General features: G+C 47.5%; 1 protein-coding gene across 8 annotated transcripts in view; it reads left to right on the top strand.

Moving 5' to 3' along the window:
• The window catches only part of LOC139748608 (uncharacterized), a 158,350-nt gene that overhangs the window by 83,320 nt on the left and 53,180 nt on the right, over window positions 1–21,850 (top strand). For 5 of the 8 annotated variants that reach the window (XM_071661751.1, XM_071661743.1, XM_071661747.1 and 2 more), the window contains one exon: window positions 11,790–11,955. In XM_071661751.1, coding sequence (XP_071517852.1) covers window positions 11,819–11,955 — 137 coding nt within the window. In that variant the 5' untranslated portion in view covers window positions 11,790–11,818. Of the gene's footprint in view, window positions 1–10,940; window positions 10,977–11,789; window positions 11,956–11,986; window positions 12,265–12,368; window positions 12,551–21,850 lie in introns of those variants that run through there. The other 3 variants (XM_071661744.1, XM_071661748.1, XM_071661750.1) reach the window with 3 other exon arrangements.

The raw sequence follows: 21,850 nt of genomic DNA, 5'->3' as shown, positions 1-21,850 counted from the left end.
GTGATTCGTGTCCTTCAGTGATTCGCGGTGATTCGCCACGCAGGGAAACGTTAATCACAGTGTCATTTTTATTATAGCGAAAGACGAGCTCTTCAGCCTTCGCTATATTGTTGTAATTGCGCAAGAAGAACACGTCATCCAGTACTATGTCGGTATTATAACGAAAGACGAAAGCTCTTCATCCAGCAGCGCCATATTGTTGTTATTACGCAAGAATAAAGCTTCATTCAGTAGTGAGTCGGTATCATAACGAAAGACGAAAGCTCTTCATCCAGCAGCGCCATATCATGCATAGAACGAAAGACGAACTTGTATAACGACGCGTTTAGTCTGGGTAGGGTCTGGTGGTGGAGCCTCATGCAATGGCAGGGATTGAAGGAAGTATAACCTCGTATAGAGTTCAGATGGGAGAAACTTGCCTTGACTGACTCTCTCTCTCTCTCTCTCTCTCTCTCTCTCTCTCTCTCTCTCTCTCTCTCTTTACGGGTTTACGGGTCGTTGGTTGACGAGTTCTGCAGTTCGTGGGGTCGTCAGTTGACAGACTTTGTCGTGTGTGTTTGGGTCGTACGGCAGCCAACGAGGAGGCTGGAGGGTAGGAGAAGTAAACAAGGCAACGTGGCGGACGAGGGTCGGCAGAGTGCAACGGATAGATGGATAGTCACCTGTCTATCGATATCTAGTCATTTTGCGAGTTGATAGTCTCATGAGTAACAGAAGCCAGTTATATGTGAAATCACTGTTGAGTGGTATATTACTGTACGTATGCATACTGTGTTAATACAGGAGGGATAACTTGACCATTTCTTTAAATTTATTGTAGGAAAAGTATTATTGCGAATATAGTAGGGTCCTATTGGAGGAAAAAAAGTAAAGTTTTTATGCATATTTGATGAGGAAAGTATAAGCAATTTTACCGTATTTTGTAGATTTTTATGTAGTAAGCAAGGAAATGTGTGAGAATTGTTAAGATGGTAAAGATAGAAAGAGCAATGTTTATTTACTGTTTGGTCTTCGTGTAATATTTCTGTAATATTTTTGTCTATAATTCTTTGATATTCTTGTGTGATAATTGGTTGGTGTTCCAGTAGTAACCTTCTGCTTTTATTTTGATTTCTCGTATTTTTTACCACTGCAAATATTTTAGTATTACTACAATATTTTTACGTTTTTCTGTAGAATTCCTATATCATTATACTCTTACGTTATAGGTATTTGGTAGTCTATTATTATTTCTATATTTTCTTGTAGCATTCATATATTATTAAACACACGTTCAATACTTTAGCATTTTCTTTTAGGATCTGGACATTCTCTACCATCATCATTGTTTGCTATTCTCACATTATCCTCAAGAATTATCATATTATCCCTCTATATTATGGTTAGAATTCCTGCATTTCACATATTATTTTCTTATTTTTTGGTCAACATGTCTTCTGTTAAAAGAAATATCGTTAAGCAAACACGATATATTAATTGTTTACTTTAGTTGACCACGTCAATTCAGTCTCAAAACTTGTTGCTCATTGGTGGAGCGTTGCCGCGTGTTGATTGGTTGACATCGCATCACCCGACTAAAGATGCCAAACAGAGAAAGCATTAGCAAATGAATGACCGCCGTGAGGTTTATGTTAAATTAATTCCCACCTTGACGTCACGAAGTGAAATGAATTAGCTCCATGACGTCACGACGTCGAATAGTCACTCCATGACGTCACGACGAACGGCATTTGGAATGAATTCGTATTTTACTCTTAAAAACCGAAGATGCGCTGAGTTGCTGGCCAATCTTATTTTACGTAAGATTTTTACGATTCGATGATGTCATCTTGTTGCGTATTCACTAGCCAACGTAACGGCCTTCGAGGATGATAGTGCGACCCTTGAGCACGACGATATGACCCTTAAGGCTCAGGCTAAAGGCCAGGCCATCATACCGGGATAAGGGTCGGGACATGGTGGATTTATATAAAGGCGACGTCACATTAGCAATTCATGCGTCAATTTCCTGATTTCCATCTCTTTTTTGTAGTCACACACACACACACACACACACACACACGACGGACCAGTTATTTCATTTTTGTCAACATCAACAAAAAAGATGGCGTTGATTGTTTAGGAAGCAGTAGGTTATCTTGACTCGCGTCTATTACATACTGTAGAAAGTGCAGACATGTTAAAGAGCGTCTGTGTGCGTGCTCGTAGATGCCCCCGAAGAGAAGCAGAAAGTTTGTATGACAAACGTAGCCTGGGGAGATCTCAGAGAACTCTTCTCAGAACGCCAGTGTAATTAATTATATTCGACGCCTTCCTCTTCGTCGACTGTATTGCGTACATGGGATCTCTTATGTCACACATACACAAGTATGGAACCTCATATATTGATCAAGGCATTCTTCTAGCTGGCGTGTCCACACAGGAAGGAGGAATACTACGAAGGCCATAGCGAAATTTTTTTATATCTGGCGCGCAGAGAAACCCACATGGTGAGAATGTAAAGAAAAATGTATTTATAATTATCAGTTATTATAATACATTTGGCATTTATATTGTATATTTAATAGATGTGTATTATTAATATGCCATTGATTACTTTGAACTGCTTACTCTATCGGAAGATGTTCATATGTAAATCAATATATATATATATATATATATATATATATATATATATATATATATATATATATATATATATAGGCTGGCGTGCGGCGTAGCCATTACTATATACTTGATTTAAGCACTTGAATATACATCTTAAGAAAACTGATGAGAACATTCACGATCAAGATGAACCATATCCTGTTGCTTCAAGACCCGCGAAATGGACGCAAATTTACGACGGAAAAAGGCAAGTAAGATAATTGTCATGAAATAATAAAAATAATAGTGTGACGTCGTGCAAAGGGGTCGTGCACCGTTGTAGTTATGGGAAGGGGAAGGGAGGTCAACCAGTCAGCGTTGCCTTATCTGACCCCCAGATAATGAAGATCATTTCCATATCAGATTTCGTAAGTAACTTTTCCCTGCGTCTTTAACGTTAGTGTTAACCAGTACAAGACAATGTCTCGCCACCCGTCCGGCTATACGTCGTTGCTCGGACGCCAAGTACCTCGACAACGAACTGAATTATTGAACGTTGCCCAGATTTCCATCATTATCAGAGACGGTGGGAGTGTTTGCAGGTGCCATACACGTCAGCAGCGACGAGGCCTCATCATCTGAATTGGCTCGTTAACGGTGATTATGACGTAAGTGCGTGACGGTGGTCAGTGGCGGGAGGGGAGGTAGTGCGTGTTGCTAGGCTGGGTGAGGACGCCTCCGTGTTGGCGAGGTTCTGGCGTGGTGTTGGCGAGGTTCTGGCGTGGTGTTGGCGGGGTTCTGGCGTGGTGTTGGCGAGGTTCTGGCGTGGTGTTGGCGGGATTCTGGCGTGGTGTTGGCGAGGTTCTGGCGTGGTGTTGGCGGGATTCTGGCGTGGTGTTGGCGAGGTTCTGGCGTGGTGTTGGCGAGGTTCTGGCGTGGTGTTGGCGAGGTTCTGGCGTGGTGTTGGCGAGGTTCTGGCGTGGTGTTGGCGGGATTCTGGCGTGGTGTTGGCGAGGTTCTGGCGTGGTGTTGGCGAGGTTCTGGCGTGGTGTTGGCGAGGTTCTGGCGTGGTGTTGGCGGGATTCTGGCGTGGTGTTGGCGAGGTTCTGGCGTGGTGTTGGCGGGATTCTGGCGTGGTGTTGGCGTGGTTCTGGCGTGGTGTTGGCGAGGTTCTGGCGTGGTGTTGGCGGGGTTCTGGCGTGGTGTTGGCGAGGCTCTGGCTTGGTGTTGGCGAGGCTCTGGCGTGGTGTTGGCGGGATTCTGGCGGGGTGGCTGCCTTTGTTCGCTGGTCTTTGGAACTCCCTCTTGTAGAGATAAGGAGGATGAAACACTTGTGATTTACCGTAATCATGAACCATCCTATATATTCTTAATGTTTGCATTATAACGGGTTTTATTTTTCCCAACGCCGCTGGACTAGTTTTTTTTTTTTTCATTCGTTTTTAATCTTCCAATCGTAGTTTTTTTTATTGGCATTTAATCTTCCAGTCCTTATTGAATTGGATTAGTCGTGTTGCCTCTGTACTGAATGGGTATGTTACAGGAGTGGGTTGTTCGATACTATTATTTGAGTGGCGTCATGGGCTTAAAAGGATGTCCATGCTCATGTCCCCAACTGTTAGGGGAATGTCGGCCGTGCATGTTATGGATGATGGACACGCTGTTACCAGAGGTAATGATGACCAGTGCGGTGCGTTGCTGTAGGAAAGTTACACATTAGAGTCTGCAGACTTTGTGTGATTTCTGGTATACCTAGGTGTCGTGATTGGGTTCACGGAAGCCGTATTGATATGGGATATAGAGGTTGCTGTTTTCAAGGTGCTTTCATCATAAGGCATATTTCTCTCTCTCTCTCTCTCTCTCTCTCTCTCTCTCTCTCTCTCTCTCTCTCTCTCTCTCTCTCTCTCTCTCTCTCTCTCTCTCGGTACGCCGTCTGTGTACTGCTGTGGTCAGCCGTGTGTACTTGCGTGACCAACTGTGCGTGATTGCAGTCATTTCCTGGTGACTGTATGTATGTATGTATGTGCGTATTGTGGATGTGGCTTCGTGCGTTGTGTGCAGGGTTGTGTATGTATATATCTCCTTGTACGTGTTTGTTAGTGTCTCTGGTTCTCGTGTGAACGGCCGTTTGATATATAGTTCTGGTGTAGCATGTAGTGTGTGTGTGTGTGTGTGTGTGTGATGAGGTTAGTCCTGGGGCAGGGGGGCCCCGGTCTCCGTAGCCCCGCGTCCTCTCGCCGCTACAGTTCCGCGAATTTGTTATCGAACATCGATATTATGAGTAAGCTTGAGGGGCCGGTGTGGGGCGGCGCTGCTTTTCTTGGCGAGGTGGGGCCTGGCGCTCCTCCACGCGGAGCGGAGCAGATGGGGTGAGGGTCCTTCTGGTGGGGGCAGGGGTTCCTCGTCCTGGCGGGGCTCCTGTTCTTGACGGGGTTGGAGGAAGGGGCTCCTTCTCCTGGTGGGGGGCAGAGCGGTGGTTCCTCTCGGCGTGACCCTGACGGGGTGTTCCCCCCCCGCTGGGGCGGTAGGGGGGATCCATCTTGCCGGGCGAGGGTTCCTCTTGGCTGGTCGGGGCTCCTGGTGGGGGCAGACTTCCCCCTAGTTTACCTAGGTTCCTTCTGTTTAGGCGGGGATTCCTCCTGGCGAAGAGGGGAGGGAACCTTTAGTGGGGCGGAGGCTCCTATAGTTGGGATGGGGTTTTCTGCTGGCGGGGCTGGATTCCTGCTGGTGGGATGGGGTTTTCCTGCTGGCGGAGCTGGTTTTCCTGGAGGCGAGGCAGGGGGAGGGTTCCTCCTAGTGTGGTAGACGTTCATCCTGGCGGGGCAGACATCGTCTTGGGAGTATCTCGTGGTAGGGCGGGGTCCCGTTTGGTGGGGCGGCGTGCCTGGTGGGGCGGATGTGCGCATGTTCCTCTGAGCTGCGCGGGGGATGAGGAGAGTTTTTTTCCTGGTAAGGCCTTCGGTTCCTCACCGAGAGGCGAGGCGGAGGATCCTCCTGGAGGAGTGAGGGGAAGCTTCCTCCTTGAACGACAAAGTTAGGGTTCCTCCTGGTGGGTTGGGGTTCATCCTGGTGGTGGGAGGGAAGGAGCAGTTCCTCCTTGTAGGGCAGGAGCAGTGTTCTAAGTTTGGTGGGGCTGTTTACCATCGGGGCGGAGGCTCCTGTGGAGGAGGGGGTTCTGCCTAGCGGGGCAGGCCAGGGGTACGCACACACACACACACACGTATGGGCCACAGATGAACGTGTATGTAAATAGATCATAATTCTCGTCTTTTTTTCATGAGTATATTTAACTAGTTTCCCAATACTGATGTGTGTGTGTGTGTGTGTGTGTGTGTGTGTGTGTGTGTTGACATATGATGTTGGAGGCTGGCGGCGTACCATGTCTCCACCATCATCAGATGTCTCGTTATCATCCACCGTCGCGTCAGAGCGTCATAAACCGTAGTGCCTGATACAGCACCCCATACCTTCCCCGCCCCTCACCCCTCCTCCACCTGCTGTGCTCATACAACCAATCATAACGCACGCAACTCTATGGGTCGGGTTATCATTGGTGGAGGTCGGCATGTGAGCCGTGAGGTTGTGCCAGACATGACTGTTCTGCAGCGAGATTGAATCTATTCAGATCCTGCGTTTGTGTGAGATGCTCAGTGGAGGATTATATGGTCGCGCTGGATGATTCAGCCATAGCAACACTTTATCAGATTTTCTGTAGAACGCGGGATACCAGACTTTTAAATCTGTCGACCCAAAATCTCATACTTTGTAAGTTATGAAAGGGTAAGAGAGATGTGTGGTAATAAAAAGTGTGATTGAGAGAGCAGAAGAGGGTGTTTTGAAATGGTTTGGTCACATGGAGAGAATGAGTGAGGAAAGATGGACAAAGAGGATATATGTGTCGGAGGTGGAGGGAACAAGGAGAAGTGGGAGACCAAATTGGAGGTGTAAAGATGGAGTGAAAAATATTTTGAACGATAGGGGGCCTGAACATAGAGGAGGGTGAAAGGCGTGCAAGGAATAGAGTGAACTGGAACGACGCGTTATACCGGGGTGGACATTCTGTTAATGGATTGAACCAGGGCATGTGAAGCGTCTGTGGTAAATGATGGAAAGGTCTGTGGGTCCTGGATGTGGAAAGGGAGCTGAGTGTGAACGAATGTGGCCTTTGTTGTCCTTTCTTGGCGCTACCTCGTTGGTGGGGGTGGAGTTGGGGGGGGGGGGGGGGGTGCTATTCTATATGTGGCGGGGTGGCGACGGGAATGGATGAAGCAAGTATGAATATGTACATGTGTATATATGTATATGTCTGTGTATAAGTATGTATACGTTGAAATGTATATGTATGTATATGTGCGTGTATGGGCGTTTATGGATATACATGTGTATGTGGGTGGACTGGGCCATTCCTCGTCTGTTTCCTTGCGCTACCTCGCTGACGCGGGAGACGGCGATTAAGTATATTAACTCTAACTCCAGTACCACGAGAAATATCATTGAATCTCTCTATTATTAAATACACATAGAATTATAACCTTAATATTAGTGAAGGTCTATACAAATTGGATAACTTTATTGTTGATAAAATTTGTAAATTCACCTTCTTGTCCTCATAATAAATTCATGATACGCTCGTTGTCTGTCTTGGACAATCACATGTTTACCAAATGGCGTCCTAGCTACGTCTCTTCGTTGTATATCAACTGACTTTTATATTTCCCTCTTTTGTCTCCCCTGATGATGTGATTATTACACGAAAGTGCCCTTGGGAACTTATCGTGTTTCATTTTCCCCGTGGACTCATAGTAATATATATATATATATATATATATATATATATATATATATATATATATATATATATATATATATATATATATATATATATATATATATATATATATATATATATCACCAGACTTGAACACGTGTAGCACAAAACTAACTTATGAATGATAACTTTTAATTATAGATATTTACGGAATCTCGCTCCACCTTTCCATCTGTTCAAATTTTTAAAGTTAATTCCTTTTTTTACTCCTTAGATTTTTATCGACCCCCGTGTCGACCCCTAGGACATTTATCGCCCTGGTGCACAGTTCCATAGACCCCTGTGGGTCTGTAATGACCATTTTAGGAACCAGTTTAGAACCTCTGTGCTTGTTAGATGCTCCGCGGAGGATCACATCTTCGCGCTACAAGCTACATCCCCCTTGTTACGCGTCACTGTTAAAGGTCACGTTTGAATCGGCGAAATGCAGTGGAGGATTATACGGGCGCGCCTGTGGCCAGTTATCCCGTTTTCTTAGCGACAGGACTTCATGTCTGTCATTGGACAGAATTGAAAAGTCGATTTACATTTACACCGCAAGAACCACATGATTTCATTATATAACTATAAAAAAAACATTACCCACTGTCGTTAAATTCAGTGGAAGAATAGTTTGATGTGCCATAATTATAACTACAATTCTTGAAAAAAGATGGTAGTTCAATGAAGCACGCTTTAGGATTGTATGAATATTGGAAGAAACAGATATTGTAAGTGGTACAATGTCATGTAGGTGGATGGTAAAAACTCCACCAAGTGGGTAAACCCTGCAGATGGGTGGTAAACCCTCTAAAGGTGGGTGGTAAAACCACCAAGTGGGTGATAAAACCCTCTGCAGGTGGGTGGTAAACCTGCTGCAGGTAGGTGGTAAACTTCCTTCAGGTGGGAGGTAAAACCTCCTGCAATAGTAGGTAAACCCCCCAGCCGGTGGATGGTAAAACCTCCTGCAGGTGGCTCGTAAACTTCCTGCAGGTGGTTCGTAAACTTCCTGCAGGTGGTTCGTAAACTTCCTGCAGGTGGGTAGTAAACTTCCTTTAGGTGGGTGGTAAACTTCCTGCAGGTGGTTCGTAAACTTCCTGCAGGTGGATGATATAACCTGCTGCAGGTGGGGTGGTAGAAGTTCCAGTGAGGAAGGCAGATATCTGGCTCCAGGCTCGTGTATGTGAGAGAGTCAGCAGCCAGATGGCGAGTGTCCCGGGGTGAGGACACACACTGGATCATTCGTCACACAGACCACAACACGATGGCCTTCACATGATTAACCCCGGCACACACACACACACACACACACACACACACACACACATACACACACACACACACACACACACAACGACGGTACAGCCCTTCACCACGACGTGGACGGTACGATCCTTGAACACGACGGTACAGCCCTTGAACATGACGTCGACGGTACGACCCTTGAACACGACGGTACAGCCCTTCACCTCGACGTTGACGGTACGACCTTTGAACACGACGGTACAGCCCTTCACCTCGACGTAGACGGTACGACCTTTGAACACGACGGTAAGGCCCTTCACCACGACGTGGACGGTACGATCCTTGAACACGACGGTACAGCCCTTCACCACGACGTGGACGGTACGATCCTTGAACACGACGGTACAGCCCTTCACCACGACGTGGACGATACGACCCTTGAACACGACGATACAGCCCTTCACCACGACGTGGACGATACGACCCTTGAACACGACGGTACGACCCCCCTGAGCAGGACAACACCACCACGACGACACGCCCTTGGAAGCAGTGCGCCACAAACCTTGTGTATAGTAAGCTGAACCTTCGACCCCGACCTTTAGGTACAGACCACATCAACAACAACAATAGATGGCACTCATTACTACAACGCTCACGTCATATAAACCCACATTGACCAAACCTCCAAAGTCAGTCAGAGTCATCAGAAGTTGGGGGGGGGAGCTGCACTTTCCTGCCCCAGTTAGCACCATGGTGATGATAGGAGGCCAGGGCGGTGCAGGAGCAGGAGGGAGGGAGGTGGGTCACGGACACGCGCCTTCATCAAGGCAAGGTGAACCCCGCGCCACGCACCGCTGGGATTTGCTCGTTTTCTATGATAACGCGAAAGTTCATGAAGCAAACGTTTGCAGTCTTCCGTTAGCTTTGAGTGACTTATCGTAATGATCTCTTGATCGTATCTACCTGAAGAGTAATCTACAGGGAGTATAATCCTCGGATTATACATGTACATTATGGTATCTGATGAGTAATATAGTGATTAACGCTGATAATAATGAGTGTGTCTTTTATCAGACTTAATAAATCCATTAGCGACCATATGTTTTAAGTGTAGGCGTTTTCTGCAAACTCGAGAGTGCTGTAGACAAGGGAATATATTCTGTGTATGTATTTGTACATGTTTATGATTGTGTACGTTACATAGAATTCAGATGTGTTTTGATCTCTCTTTTCTCTCCATCTCTTGTGAGCAGTAGGGAAAGTTCCCAGTATGGAGATGTGAACGATTTATTTAGTAAACGTAAAGTGTGGCGAGTGTAGAGCTGTGATAGTCTGTCTGTCAACATATAAGTGTGGCAAGTGTAGACCTGTGGTAGAGTGTCTGTTAACATGTAAGTGTGGCAAGTGTAGAGCTGTGGTAGTCTGTCTGTCAACATATAAGTGTGACAAGTGTAGAGCTGTGGTAGTCTGTCTGTCAACATATAAGTGTGACAAGTGTAGAGCTGTGGTAGTCTGTCTGTCAACATATAAGTGTGACAAGTGTAGAGCTGTGGTAGTCTGTCTGTCAACATATAAGTGTCGCAAGTGTAGAGCTGTGGTAGTCTGTCAACATATAAGTGTGGCGAGTGTAGAGCTATAGTAGTGTAAGTGTAAACATATAAGTGTCAAGTATAGAGCTATAGTATTGTTAGTGTCAACATGTAAGTGTGTCACGTATAGAGCTATAGTAGTGTGTTTCAACATATAAGTGTGCCAAGTGTAGAGCTATGGTAGTGTAAGTGTCAACATGTAAGTGTGTCAAGTGTAGAGCTATGGTAGTGTAAGTGTCAACATATAAGTGTGTCAAGTGTAGAGCTATGGTAGTGTAAGTGTCAACATGTAAGTGTGTCAAGTGTAGAGCTATGGTAGTGTAAGTGTCAACATGAAAGTGTGTCAAGTGTAGAGCTATGGTAGTGTAAGTGTCAACATATAAGTGTGTCAAGTGTAGAGCTATGGTAGTGTAAGTGTCAACATGTAAGTGTGTCAAGTGTAGAGCTATGGTAGTGTAAGTGTCAACATATAAGTGTGTCAAGTGTAGAGCTATGGTAGTGTAAGTGTCAACATATAAGTGTGTCAAGTGTAGAGCTATGGTAGTGTAAGTGTCAACATGTAAGTGTGTCAAGTGTAGAGCTATGGTAGTGTAAGTGTCAACATATAAGTGTGTCAAGTGTAGAGCTATGGTAGTGTAAGTGTCAACATATTGTGTAGGTCTTCTCATAATGATAGCATTAATTATCCTTCTCTTTCTCTCTTTGTATAGCTGTTCCTTATGGGATAATCTTATAAATACAAGTAGGTAAGTTGATTATATATATATATATATATATATATATATATATATATATATATATATATATATATATATATATATATATATATATATAACGTGTACAGCATTATGTATAATATTAACCAGTATCCCAGAAGTACATTTTATGGTTATTTCTCTTTATATATCCTGATATATGTAATGATGAAACATCCCACTTACACACACACACACACACACACACACACACACACACACACACATCTTGAAGCAGTTTCTCGTGTGGTAACAATAATCTTGGGTTCTCACTCTTGATATAATCGCTTCATAATGTGTCACTTAAGCACGCTGAGTTGATCCGTCAAGTGGGATTAAGGTAACACACAAACACACACACACACAGACACACCATGAGTAAGCGCGGGTCGGGTCTGCTCAGGGTCGGGCCCGCATGGGGTTCGAATCCTGGGTGAGACAGTCTGCACATACCCAACTCAGGTGTTCATTCTACCCTTAGGGTTTATGCTGGTGTGTGTGTGTGTATGTGTGTGGGAATGTATGTATACACATACACACACACACACATGACAAAATAATTAGAATTGTTCTTGTGTTTCTCGAACGTACCTCATGTTCCTCACATTTTTATCATTTACTCCCTTCTAATTCCCTTTATATCACACAAGTTATCGATATATATAATAATTTATTCTTTGACGTATACGGACGGAGGAACAGTGTGTCGTACCCATATATTTAAGTCATTTATATCGTGCAGATCACACGAGACGACCCTGGCGTACGTCACGTCTTGCTAATGTTATGGTTTGTGTGTTGCAGGGGAGCGGGCCATAAGCCCCGCCTCCAACATGACGTCATGGAGCACGCGGCCGCCGGGCTTCGTGGAGTGCTACGTCTGCCACAGGGAGTTCGGCTCGCGCTCCATCGAGATCCATGAGCCACAGTGTCTGGACAAGTGGAGGGCTCAGAACGCCAGGCTCCCCAAGTTAGTATTATACCCTGTGGATCTCTCCCGTACACACACACACCCCCACACCCACACACCTCGTCAGCCTCATCCCACCCCAGCTGGGATGGGCAGCGAGAGAGACCTTATACCCCGTTGCCCTGAAGTTGTGGCGGGAAAGGATGTAGTGGTATAGTCTGTGGTGAAGTGTGTTGCCTGACAAAGACCCTAGTGCAGTGGTGACTTACGAAGTTGTGATTAAAGTGGTGTGGTTGTGGATCAAGGCCGGAGTGAACCCTAAGTGGACTCCCCAGTTACCTGTCGCCTCACCTGACCTTACGAGTAATGGTACGTAGAGAGAGAGAGAGAGAAAGAATTTTGAAGGTAGCTCAATCCTTACATAGTGTGTGTGTGTGTGTGTGTGTGGGGGGGGGGGGGGCGACGCTGCCTGTGATACTGCCCCTTCACCTTCACCCGTAGAGTGTACTTTCCTCCCCTAGCTGCATGCAGTGTACACCTACCCTTCGAGCGCGGCGGAGGCGCACACAGACGTCCGGCCCAGCGTTCCTGGACTATATAGAGAAAGTGCCTCCTCCTCCTTCACCACCACCACACCCTGGTTGTATTTAGGAAGGTACCGACGATGAACGCTCTGATGATAACGTTACTTAGTGTTCTCTCTGACCCAACGCTTTCCTGGAAAAACCTTTCCCTCCCCCTGGGACGTCCAGTTGGTGCCCTTATAATGTGGCGGACCTTCCAGGTGCAGAAGCGGTTGAGGCTCAGTTCTCGAAGTGGTGTGTGTGTGTGTGTGTGTGTGTGTGTGTGTGTGTGTGTGTTCCTCTTGGTATTGTTGACAGACAGTGAGGCTATAGCTGCCATAACCAGCCGAGGGTAGGTTATGAGAAGGGGTTCTTCACCTAGTAAGTGTGCCCTACACAGTGTGCCAGAAGGTGTGGAAGATCAGAAAGACGTTAGATGTTAAAGGAGACGCAGAGGGACATGGAGAATATAGCGGTGTTTGAAGGGTCGGTGTGTGAATGTGAGGGTGATGTGGCACAGTACCTCAGGAGTGCGTGCTGGGTTGTGGCTGTGGTCTGAAATGGTGAGCTTCTTAATTTCTCCCATGGTGGTGTTGCCGTGGGTGACCCATGCCATCACATCTGCTCCCACTGATGATCCGCCTGGATGGTGTTATACCTGGGACTCCCACTGTGGTCAGTTGGTAGCCACTGTAGTACCTGGGACTCCCACTGTGGTCAGTTGGTAGCCACTGTAGTACCTGGGACTCCCACTGTGGTCACTTGGTAGCCACTGCAGTACCTGGGACTCCCACTGTGGTCACTTGGTAGCCACTGTAGTACCTGGGACTCCCACTGTGGTCAGTTGGTAGCCACTGTAGTACCTGGGACTCCCACTGTGGTCAGTTGGTAGCCACTGTAGTACCTGGGACTCCCACTGTGGTCAGTTGGTAGCCACTGTAGTACCTGGGACTCCCACTGTGGTCACTTGGTAGCCACTGTAGTACCTGGGACTCCCACTGTGGTCACTTGGTAGCCACTGTAGTACCTGGGACTCCCACTGTGGTCACTTGGTAGCCACTGTAGTACCTGGGACTCCCACTGTGGTCAGTTGGTAGCCACTGTAGTACCTGGGACTCCCACTGTGGTCAGTTGGTAGCCACTGTAGTACCTGGGACTCCCACTGTGGTCAGTTGGTAGCCACTGCAGTACCTGGGACTCCCACTGTGGTCAGTTGGTAGCCACTGTAGTACCTGGGACTCCCACTGTGGTCACTTGGTAGCCACTGTAGTACCTGGGACTCCCACTGTGGTCAGTTGGTAGCCACTGTAATACCTGGGACTCCCACAGAGGTCACTTGGTAGCCACTGTAGTACCTGGGACTCCCACTGTGGTCAGTTGGTAGCCACTGTAGTACCTGGGACTCCCACTGTGGTCAGTTGGTAGCCACTGTAGTACCTGGGACTCCCACTGTGGTCACTTGGTAGCCACTGTAGTACCTGGGACTCCCACTGTGGTCACTTGGTAGCCACTGTAGTACCTGGGACTCCCACTGTGGTCAGTTGGTAGCCACTGTAGTACCTGGGACTCCCACTGTGGTCAGTTGGTAGCCACTGTAGTACCTGGGACTCCCACTGTGGTCAGTTGGTAGCCACTGTAGTACCTGGGACTCCCACTGTGGTCACTTGGTAGCCACTGTAGTACCTGGGACTCCCACTGTGGTCACTTGGTAGCCACTGTAATACCTGGGACTCCCACAGAGGTCACTTGGTAGCCACTGTAGTACCTGGGACTCCCACTGTGGTCAGTTGGTAGCCACTGTAGTACCTGGGACTCCCACTGTGGTCAGTTGGTAGCCACTGTAGTACCTGGGACTCCCACTGTGGTCAGTTGGTAGCCACTGTAGTACCTGGGACTCCCACTGTGGTCAGTTGGTAGCCACTGTAGTACCTGGGACTCCCACAGAGGTCACTTGGTAGCCACTGTAGTACCTGGGACTCCCACTGTGGTCACTTGGTATCCACTTTGGTACCTGGGACTCCCAATGTGGTCATTTGATACCCACTGTAGTACCTGGGACTCCCACTATGTTACCTGGGACTCCCACTGTGTTACCTGGGACTCCCACTGTGTTACCTAGGACTCCCTCTGTGTTACCTGGGACTCCCACTGCAGTACCTGGGACTCCCTCTGTGTTACCTGGGACTCCCACTGTGTTACCTGGGACTCCCACTGTAGTACCTGGGACTCCCACTGTAGTACCTGGGACTCCCACTGTGTTACCTAGGACTCCCACTGTAGTACCTGGGACTCCCACTGTAGTACCTGGGACTCCCTCTGTGTTACCTAGGACTCCCACTGTAGTACCTGGGACTCCCACTGTGTTACCTAGGACTCCCACTGTAGTACCTGGGACTCCCACTGTGGTCGTAGTTTCAGTGTAGGTAACCAGCGGCCAGTCCGTGTGGGAGGTGTGCGGTCGGCCTCGTGACACAGGTGTCTCGCCACTCAAACTGTATTTCTCCGTGAGCGAGGAAATAATATCCGTCCTCGAGTGGCTTGTCTCTGCGTCTTTGTCTCTCCTTCATGTGCGTGAGAGAGAGAGAGAGAGAGAGAGAGAGAGAGAGAGAGAGAGAGAGAGAGAGAGAGAGAGAGAGAGAGAGAGAGCGAGAGAGAGAGACTAGTATGAGCGGGAGGAGGAGGTGAGGAATAGCGAGTTCAATCAAGTATGTACAATGGAATCATGAGCATAAGAGTGGATAGGGTTAGAAGTATAAGAGAGAGGAGATGATATACCGCGAAATCTGTCCTGGTGATCTGATATAAGGGGATGGGATTCTAAATTGTTCGAGACGATGAAAGTTAACGAGAATTTCAGACTCGGCCCAGAACAGCAGAAGTGAGAGCAGTGGAGCTATGATTGGAGGGATTTGAAGCGATCCTCTTCCTTAGGGTTGGGCAACAACAAGGCAGTCTTCTAAACGAATGGAAAAGTCGTAGATTTTTAGATAAAGACGAAGTAGACGAGCAAGGACTGGTGGTGTTGGCTCAGGGGCACACATCCTTAGGATTTGGGCGAGTGCTTGGAGGATCCTGTGCGAGGATAGTATAGGAAATAGCGTAGGTTGAGTGGGGGGAAATGGCGGTGGAGGATTCGAAGCAGATTCATCCAGAGTTCAGAGGAAAATAAGGTACCATAAATATAACCGCCTTATCAGTTGATGAATTTGCGATAGATTGATCAAGTCGGAAGAGAGGAGGAGAAAGTTGATGGAGACGCTTTTGGTTGAGGAACATAAAGAATTGTCAGTATAAGTAGCCATGTCAGCGCTCTTTCTTTTTTTTACGAGTGTGTGCTTGACTTTACGAAGAGCAGCTTTGCCGTGATTTCGAGCGGAAACGAAGCGGAGTAGGTAGGTTTCATGGGGGAAGGGACGAGTTCCATGGTGTGTTCGGCACCGACCCTGATGCAGCAGCAGCAGCCGTCAGAATGAGAGTAATTGCCGTGCTTGAGTTGCCCAGGGCCAGCGACACTTCCTCGTTGATGTCGGTGTTGATTGTCTCAAATTACGTATATCCCGGAGTCTGCGCTTCGGTTGGCAGTGTGTGTGTGCGAGTAACGGGAAGTGTGAAGAGTCGAGTGTAATCGCACATTACTCATCATATCATTTGAATGATACGAGTGTGACATGAGGAGGCCATAGATGCGTCCTGATGGCGGTATAGCCCAAGTACCATCCCAGTTGAAGACGAGTCCCTCATATGAACGAAATTATGACCATAAGCACAACATCAGCGACCCTGAAGAAGAACTTTGCTTTCGGCCTCTAAGTACGACGATACGACCCCCAGGTATGATGGCTATAAGATCGTACCGTCGTGCTTAAGGGTCGCACCGTTGTGCTCAGAGATCGTACCGTCGTGCTCAAGGGTCGTACCGTTGTGGTGAAAGGTCGTACCTTCGTGCTCAAGGGTCGTATCGTCGTGCTTAAAGGTCGTACCTTCGTGCTCAAGGGTCGTATCGTCGTGCTGAAAGGTCGTACTGTCGTGCTCAAGGGTCGCACCGTCGTGCTGAAAGGTCGTACCTTCGTGCTCAAGGGTCGTATCGTCGTGCTGAAAGATCGTACCGTCGTGCTCAAGGGTCGTACCGTCGTGCTGAAAGGTCGTACCGCCGTGCTCAAGGGTCGCACCGGCGTGCTGAAAGGTCGTACTGTCGTGCTCAAGGGTCATACCGTCGTGCTCAAGGGTCGTACCGTTGTGCTGAAAGATCGTACCGTCGTGCTCAAGGGTCGTACCGTCGTGCTCAAGAGTCGCACCATTGTTCTGAAAGGTCGTACTGTCGTGCTCAAGGGTCGTACCGTTGTGCTGAAAGGTCGTACTGACGTGCTCAAGGGTCGTACCGTTGTGCTCAAGGCACGTTTTTGATTTAACGATATCGTCAGATAGATCGTGTACATAACAAAGACTCGCTATTAATACCTGAAGATTAAATTATTAAAGAAGTTTTTCTTCAAGTTGACGTTGAGGCAGATAGCATTTATGTGACGAAGTTAATTAAGAAAATCTATTATTTCTCTAGGTAGTATATATATATATATAGATAGAGATAGATATAGATATAGATTCACTGGTCAAAAAATATCTTGGTAATAATCCTGGCGCGAGTCACGGTTGAAGGTAACGGCGGCTCGCGGGCGGCCTTGACGGTCACTAGTGCGCGGCGGGGGAGGCGCGCGCCGCCCCGCGCTTTGTTTACATCTTGGGCTTTGGCGGGAGCCGTTCCCTGGAGCACACAGCCACACACTCCCGCTGGTATTGCTTTATTGACGTATCAGACCGTCGGAAACAGTCACTAAATGCATATTTAAACGTAGTGTTTATGCTGCTGCTTGGCAGGACTGCCTGACGGTCGCATAGATAATATACTTCTATGTCAAGAACATGTTTTAAGACTTCCTTTTATGTAAAGTTTTCAGATAAGGATCGATTACTGGCAGACAGTGTATCAGCTGCATTACAGTTTCAGTAACAAGTACACAAACAGGAAAAACGCTCAGACTTTAGAAAATCATTATTATAGATACGAAAATTGAGCATTTTTGTCTCGATCGTCCAAACACAGCAGCCAGGATATTTTTCACCGAGTTGGACCAGACGAATTTTGCATTAATACCTGCCTTCATGTTGCTCCCGACTCTTCCCAGCTATAGATATTCCTCGCTGTTCTGAGGCCGCTGGAGATACCTGGTTACATTAGGGGATCATCATAAAATAATTGTGTTTGTACGTTCCTGAAGGTGGGGCCGACCCCGTCCTCGCGCGAATTGGTTATAAATGAAACAGTGAAATACTTATGATATAACGACAGTGAATTTTATGTGCGGACGGATGGTGAAGGAAAGGAAAATAACGGTGAAGTGGAATGAAATTGATGATCTATTTCTGTGCGAAAGTGATGGTATACTTTTGTCCTGTGATTCACAGTTGGACACTACACCAGAGAAGCGAGACGAGGGTAAAAATGTAGTTAAGATGACGACTGATGTAGGCAGAACGGTGATGGAGAACGAGAGAAGGACTCATTCCATTTTTCGCTCAGGACGCTCGACATTTCCTTGGGAATGTTGTTGTAAGCCTTATGCCCATGGTTGTTAGAGTGAAGCATTACATAAATCCTGGGGAAAAAAAAAAAAGGCTTGAATAAGAGCAGTGTTATAGACCATGGTTGAGTGAGTCGTCAGGAAGGCAAATCATGTCTCTCCTTCCTTCTCGGTCGTTGGTATGACCCGAGGCAGGTCGGTCAGGACTGAAGTCTCCATCATAGCTGGTCTGGTCCTGCCTGAACTCAGCTCCTAATAGACACCTGTTCATGTTGGCGTCAACAACACGAAGGACTGGGCAAGGACGTGTCTGTATTGGTGGCTATCGACGTACAGACAGGCCTCTAGCGACAGCCAGGGTGTGTGTGTCTGTGTGTGTGTCTGTGTCTGTGTGTGGGTGTTTGGATGGAGGTGTGAGTTAGTGGAATTGGTCATGACCGCCTGTGTCGTGAGCACGATAGTGCGGCCCTTACACACGAAAGTGTGGCCCAGCTTGAGCATGATGACGCGGCCCTTGAACACGACAGTGCGGCCCCTACACGACAGTGCGGCCCTTGAACACGACAGTGCGGCCTTTGAACACAATAGTGTGGCCCTTGAACACGACAGTGCGGCCCTTGTACACGACAGTGCGGCCCTTCAACACAATAGTGTGGCCCTTGAACACGACAGTGCGGCCCTTGTACACGACAGTGCGACCCTTGAACACTACAGTGCGACCCTTGAACACGACAGTGCGGCCCTTGTACACGACAGTGCGACCCTTGAACACTACAGTGCGACCCTTGAACACGACAATGCGGCCCTTGAGTACTACGGTGTTTTCTTAGGAGCACGAGAGTACGACTCTTGGGTACGAAGGCCTGGCTCAAAGGAACGTTATACCGTCAAGGTCAGGAGAATGCGACAGGTGTCACGGTAGACAAAAGGAGGGAGAGAGAGAGAGAGAGAGAGAGAGAGAGAGAGAGAGAGAGAGAGAGAGAGAGAGAGAGAGAGAGAGAGAGAGTCACCTCTTCCCGTCAAAGGTACACAGAACACATCACAAGAATAGTTGTCCCATTTCATACCAGTATACCAACGTGCCAATCACATAGGCCGGGACAACTTGTATTTGGTAAATATTCTGTAAAAGATCTAGTAAATATTATCCAATATTTACTAAAACGTGTCATGTTCCACCTGTACCAACCTCACCTTCCATCACCCTTCATGGTGTCCGTGGTCATCTTTGAAGCGCTGCCCCGCTCCTCCAGACCCGCGACGGGCGATCGAACTCGGTTTAAGAAGAAGAAGAAGAAAAAAAAAAGCAACACTTGTAAATTCCACAGTAGAAGCAGTGAGCCGGGGTGGCGGGGGGAGGACTGTGTCCCTGGGATCGATTATTTCGTAATTCTGGCTAACATTAGCGGCTGGTAAGAATATCGGGAGCTGTTAGCACATTGCTGTACGTAGCAGTGAGTCGAGGTGTGTCGGTATATAGACTTTCTCTTTGTGGGGGTCGGTCCACCCCGTCTGGGTAGTTTGGGTCGTCTAAGCGGCACAGGTCTCGATGGTAGGGAGGCCAGAGTCGTGTGGTGTGAGCACAGGACACCACGGAAGGATGAGGCGGGTGAGGAGCTGTTCCCTGGATGGCACTGCAGTGTGCGTGGGCTTGTGGGTGCTCGAGAGGTTGGACAAAGAACTTCTCACTCCAAAGGAGTCCATCATTTCCCTGCTACTGGGGCTTGACGCAGCTTTGGAGCAGCAGGAGATCCTAGGTAACACCAGAGGGCCATTTCTTAATAAGCGATCCTGAAGTTATGATAGATAAACAAGTAACTATACGTGAATGTTAGAATTTATGTTTGTAATATCGTGATTGTACTGTGCGCGGGGAGGGAGTTCTGCACTTCTCAAACTTTGTCATACAACTTTGTCAACCTTTGTATGCTGTCCACATGGTAGTGTCGTCATTCACTTTATGCTGTCCAGCCAACACTTGTACTATAAAAGTAGTTATTTACACATTTTCTCATTAGTTTCTTGCTTGATTTCATGTTATGTGTTGATTTTCTAGTTGGGTGAAGCATACGTTTGTGTTGTGCTGTGACGGGGGGCCAACAGCTGCAATGATGTTGTAATGAAGAAAGAAAAGAGATTGTATTGCGGTTTGTTGTGGGAACGAATTATAACCTTGTCTGCTTTGTACCGGAGCGAACCACAAGATTATTGTGTTCGCGTTGAGTCGAATCGCATCGCCTTGTGTCGGTGTTATGATGACTGACCACAACCTCTGTGTGTGGTGTGGGTTAAGTAATCACTCGCAGCCAGCCTCGTTCTGTTCTCTGTGTGGGGTGGGTGATGATGCAGCAACACCAGAACCCTTCACACATGCTCAGGTGTTCGCAGCCTCCACGCCTGGCCAAGGCTAGGCCCCGGGGAATGATCCTGCGGCCGATATATTCAATCAGCGAACAGTGGAAGATTTGGTGGTCGGTCGAAGAAAAATCCTGCAAGGCGAATGTCTTCACCGGGTGTTGTGGGTTAGACTGTGGGTGGTAGGGAGTGTGGGAGATGGTAGAGGGTGTGGAGCATGGTGATGGGTATGGTAGAGGGTGTGGAGCATGGTGAGGGGTATGGTAGAGGGTGTGGAGCATGGTGAGGGGTATGGTAGAGGGTGTGGAGCATGGTGATGGGTATGGTAGAGGGTGTGGAGCATGGTGATGGGCATGGTAGAGGGTGTGGAGCATGGTGATGGGCATGGTAGAGGGTGCGGTGCTGGGTGAGGGGTATGGTAGTGGGTGTGGAGTGGGTATGGTAGTGGGTGTGGAGTAGGGTGAGAGTTGTGAGAGCGTGTGTGGTGCATGGTGAGGGTTACAGTGCTGTACATGGAGAGTAGTGAGGAGTGGTGTAGTAGTGTGTTTAGAGGTAGTAGAGGAGTATGGCATTGTGTATGGAGCATGTGGGTATGGATCATTTTATCAGTTATTGATAATTCTCAAGGGTCGTCCTCAAGGATCGTACCGTCCTGCTCAAGGGTCGTACCGTCGTGCTCAAGGGTCGCACCGTCGTGCTCAAGAGTCGTACTGTCGTGTTCAAGAGGCGCTTCATCCAATTCCAGGAACTGTCATTATTTATGCACGTACCGGGTGGACAACGTCACTCCAGCCCAGCAAGGGGGTGTGCAAGAGGCGTGGATAGGAACGTTGATCATGGAGATGGTACGTACTCCACTGGTGGTTCGTTCCAGTGTCCCTCTGTATCCGATGGTACATACTCCACTGATGGTTCGTTCCAGTGTCCCTCTGTATCCGATGGTACGTACTCCACTGATGGTTCGTTCCAGTGTCCCTCTGTATCCGATGGTACGTACTCCACTGATGGTTCGTTCCAGTGTCCCTCTGTATCCGATGGTACGTACTCCACTGGTGGTTCGTTCCAGTGTCCCTCTGTATCCGTCCATAAGCGTACGAACTAACTGCAAGTTTAAAAGTAAGTGACGCGTAAATAGATGTACGAAAATACTACTTCAAGGTTTTATCTTTTCTCTGTATTCCGTGGATCACATGGGTTTAGATGGTTTAACTGGAGACGACATGAGACGGGTTTAAAGTCAAGTGTTTAGTATGTTATGAAATCCACATAGAATGTTATCGCTTTATGCGATATAAAGGTTTTGATTGGCTTTATTTAAGTCTTATTAGATAACACAAGATAAAGAAAAAAAGACCGGTGAAATTTTGCACCATTTTTTTTTTCTTTTTTGTGATCTGTGATTTTGGTGAGTAATTAATTTTATGATAATCTGGATGGATGTTACCGTGCTCCGCCCAC

The sequence above is a fragment of the Panulirus ornatus genome, chromosome 5 (assembly GCF_036320965.1).
Source record: "Panulirus ornatus isolate Po-2019 chromosome 5, ASM3632096v1, whole genome shotgun sequence".
Taxonomy (NCBI): Eukaryota; Metazoa; Arthropoda; class Malacostraca; order Decapoda; family Palinuridae; genus Panulirus; species Panulirus ornatus.
Note: the sequence above shows the minus strand (reverse complement) of the source record. Positions and strands in the feature narration are given on the sequence as shown.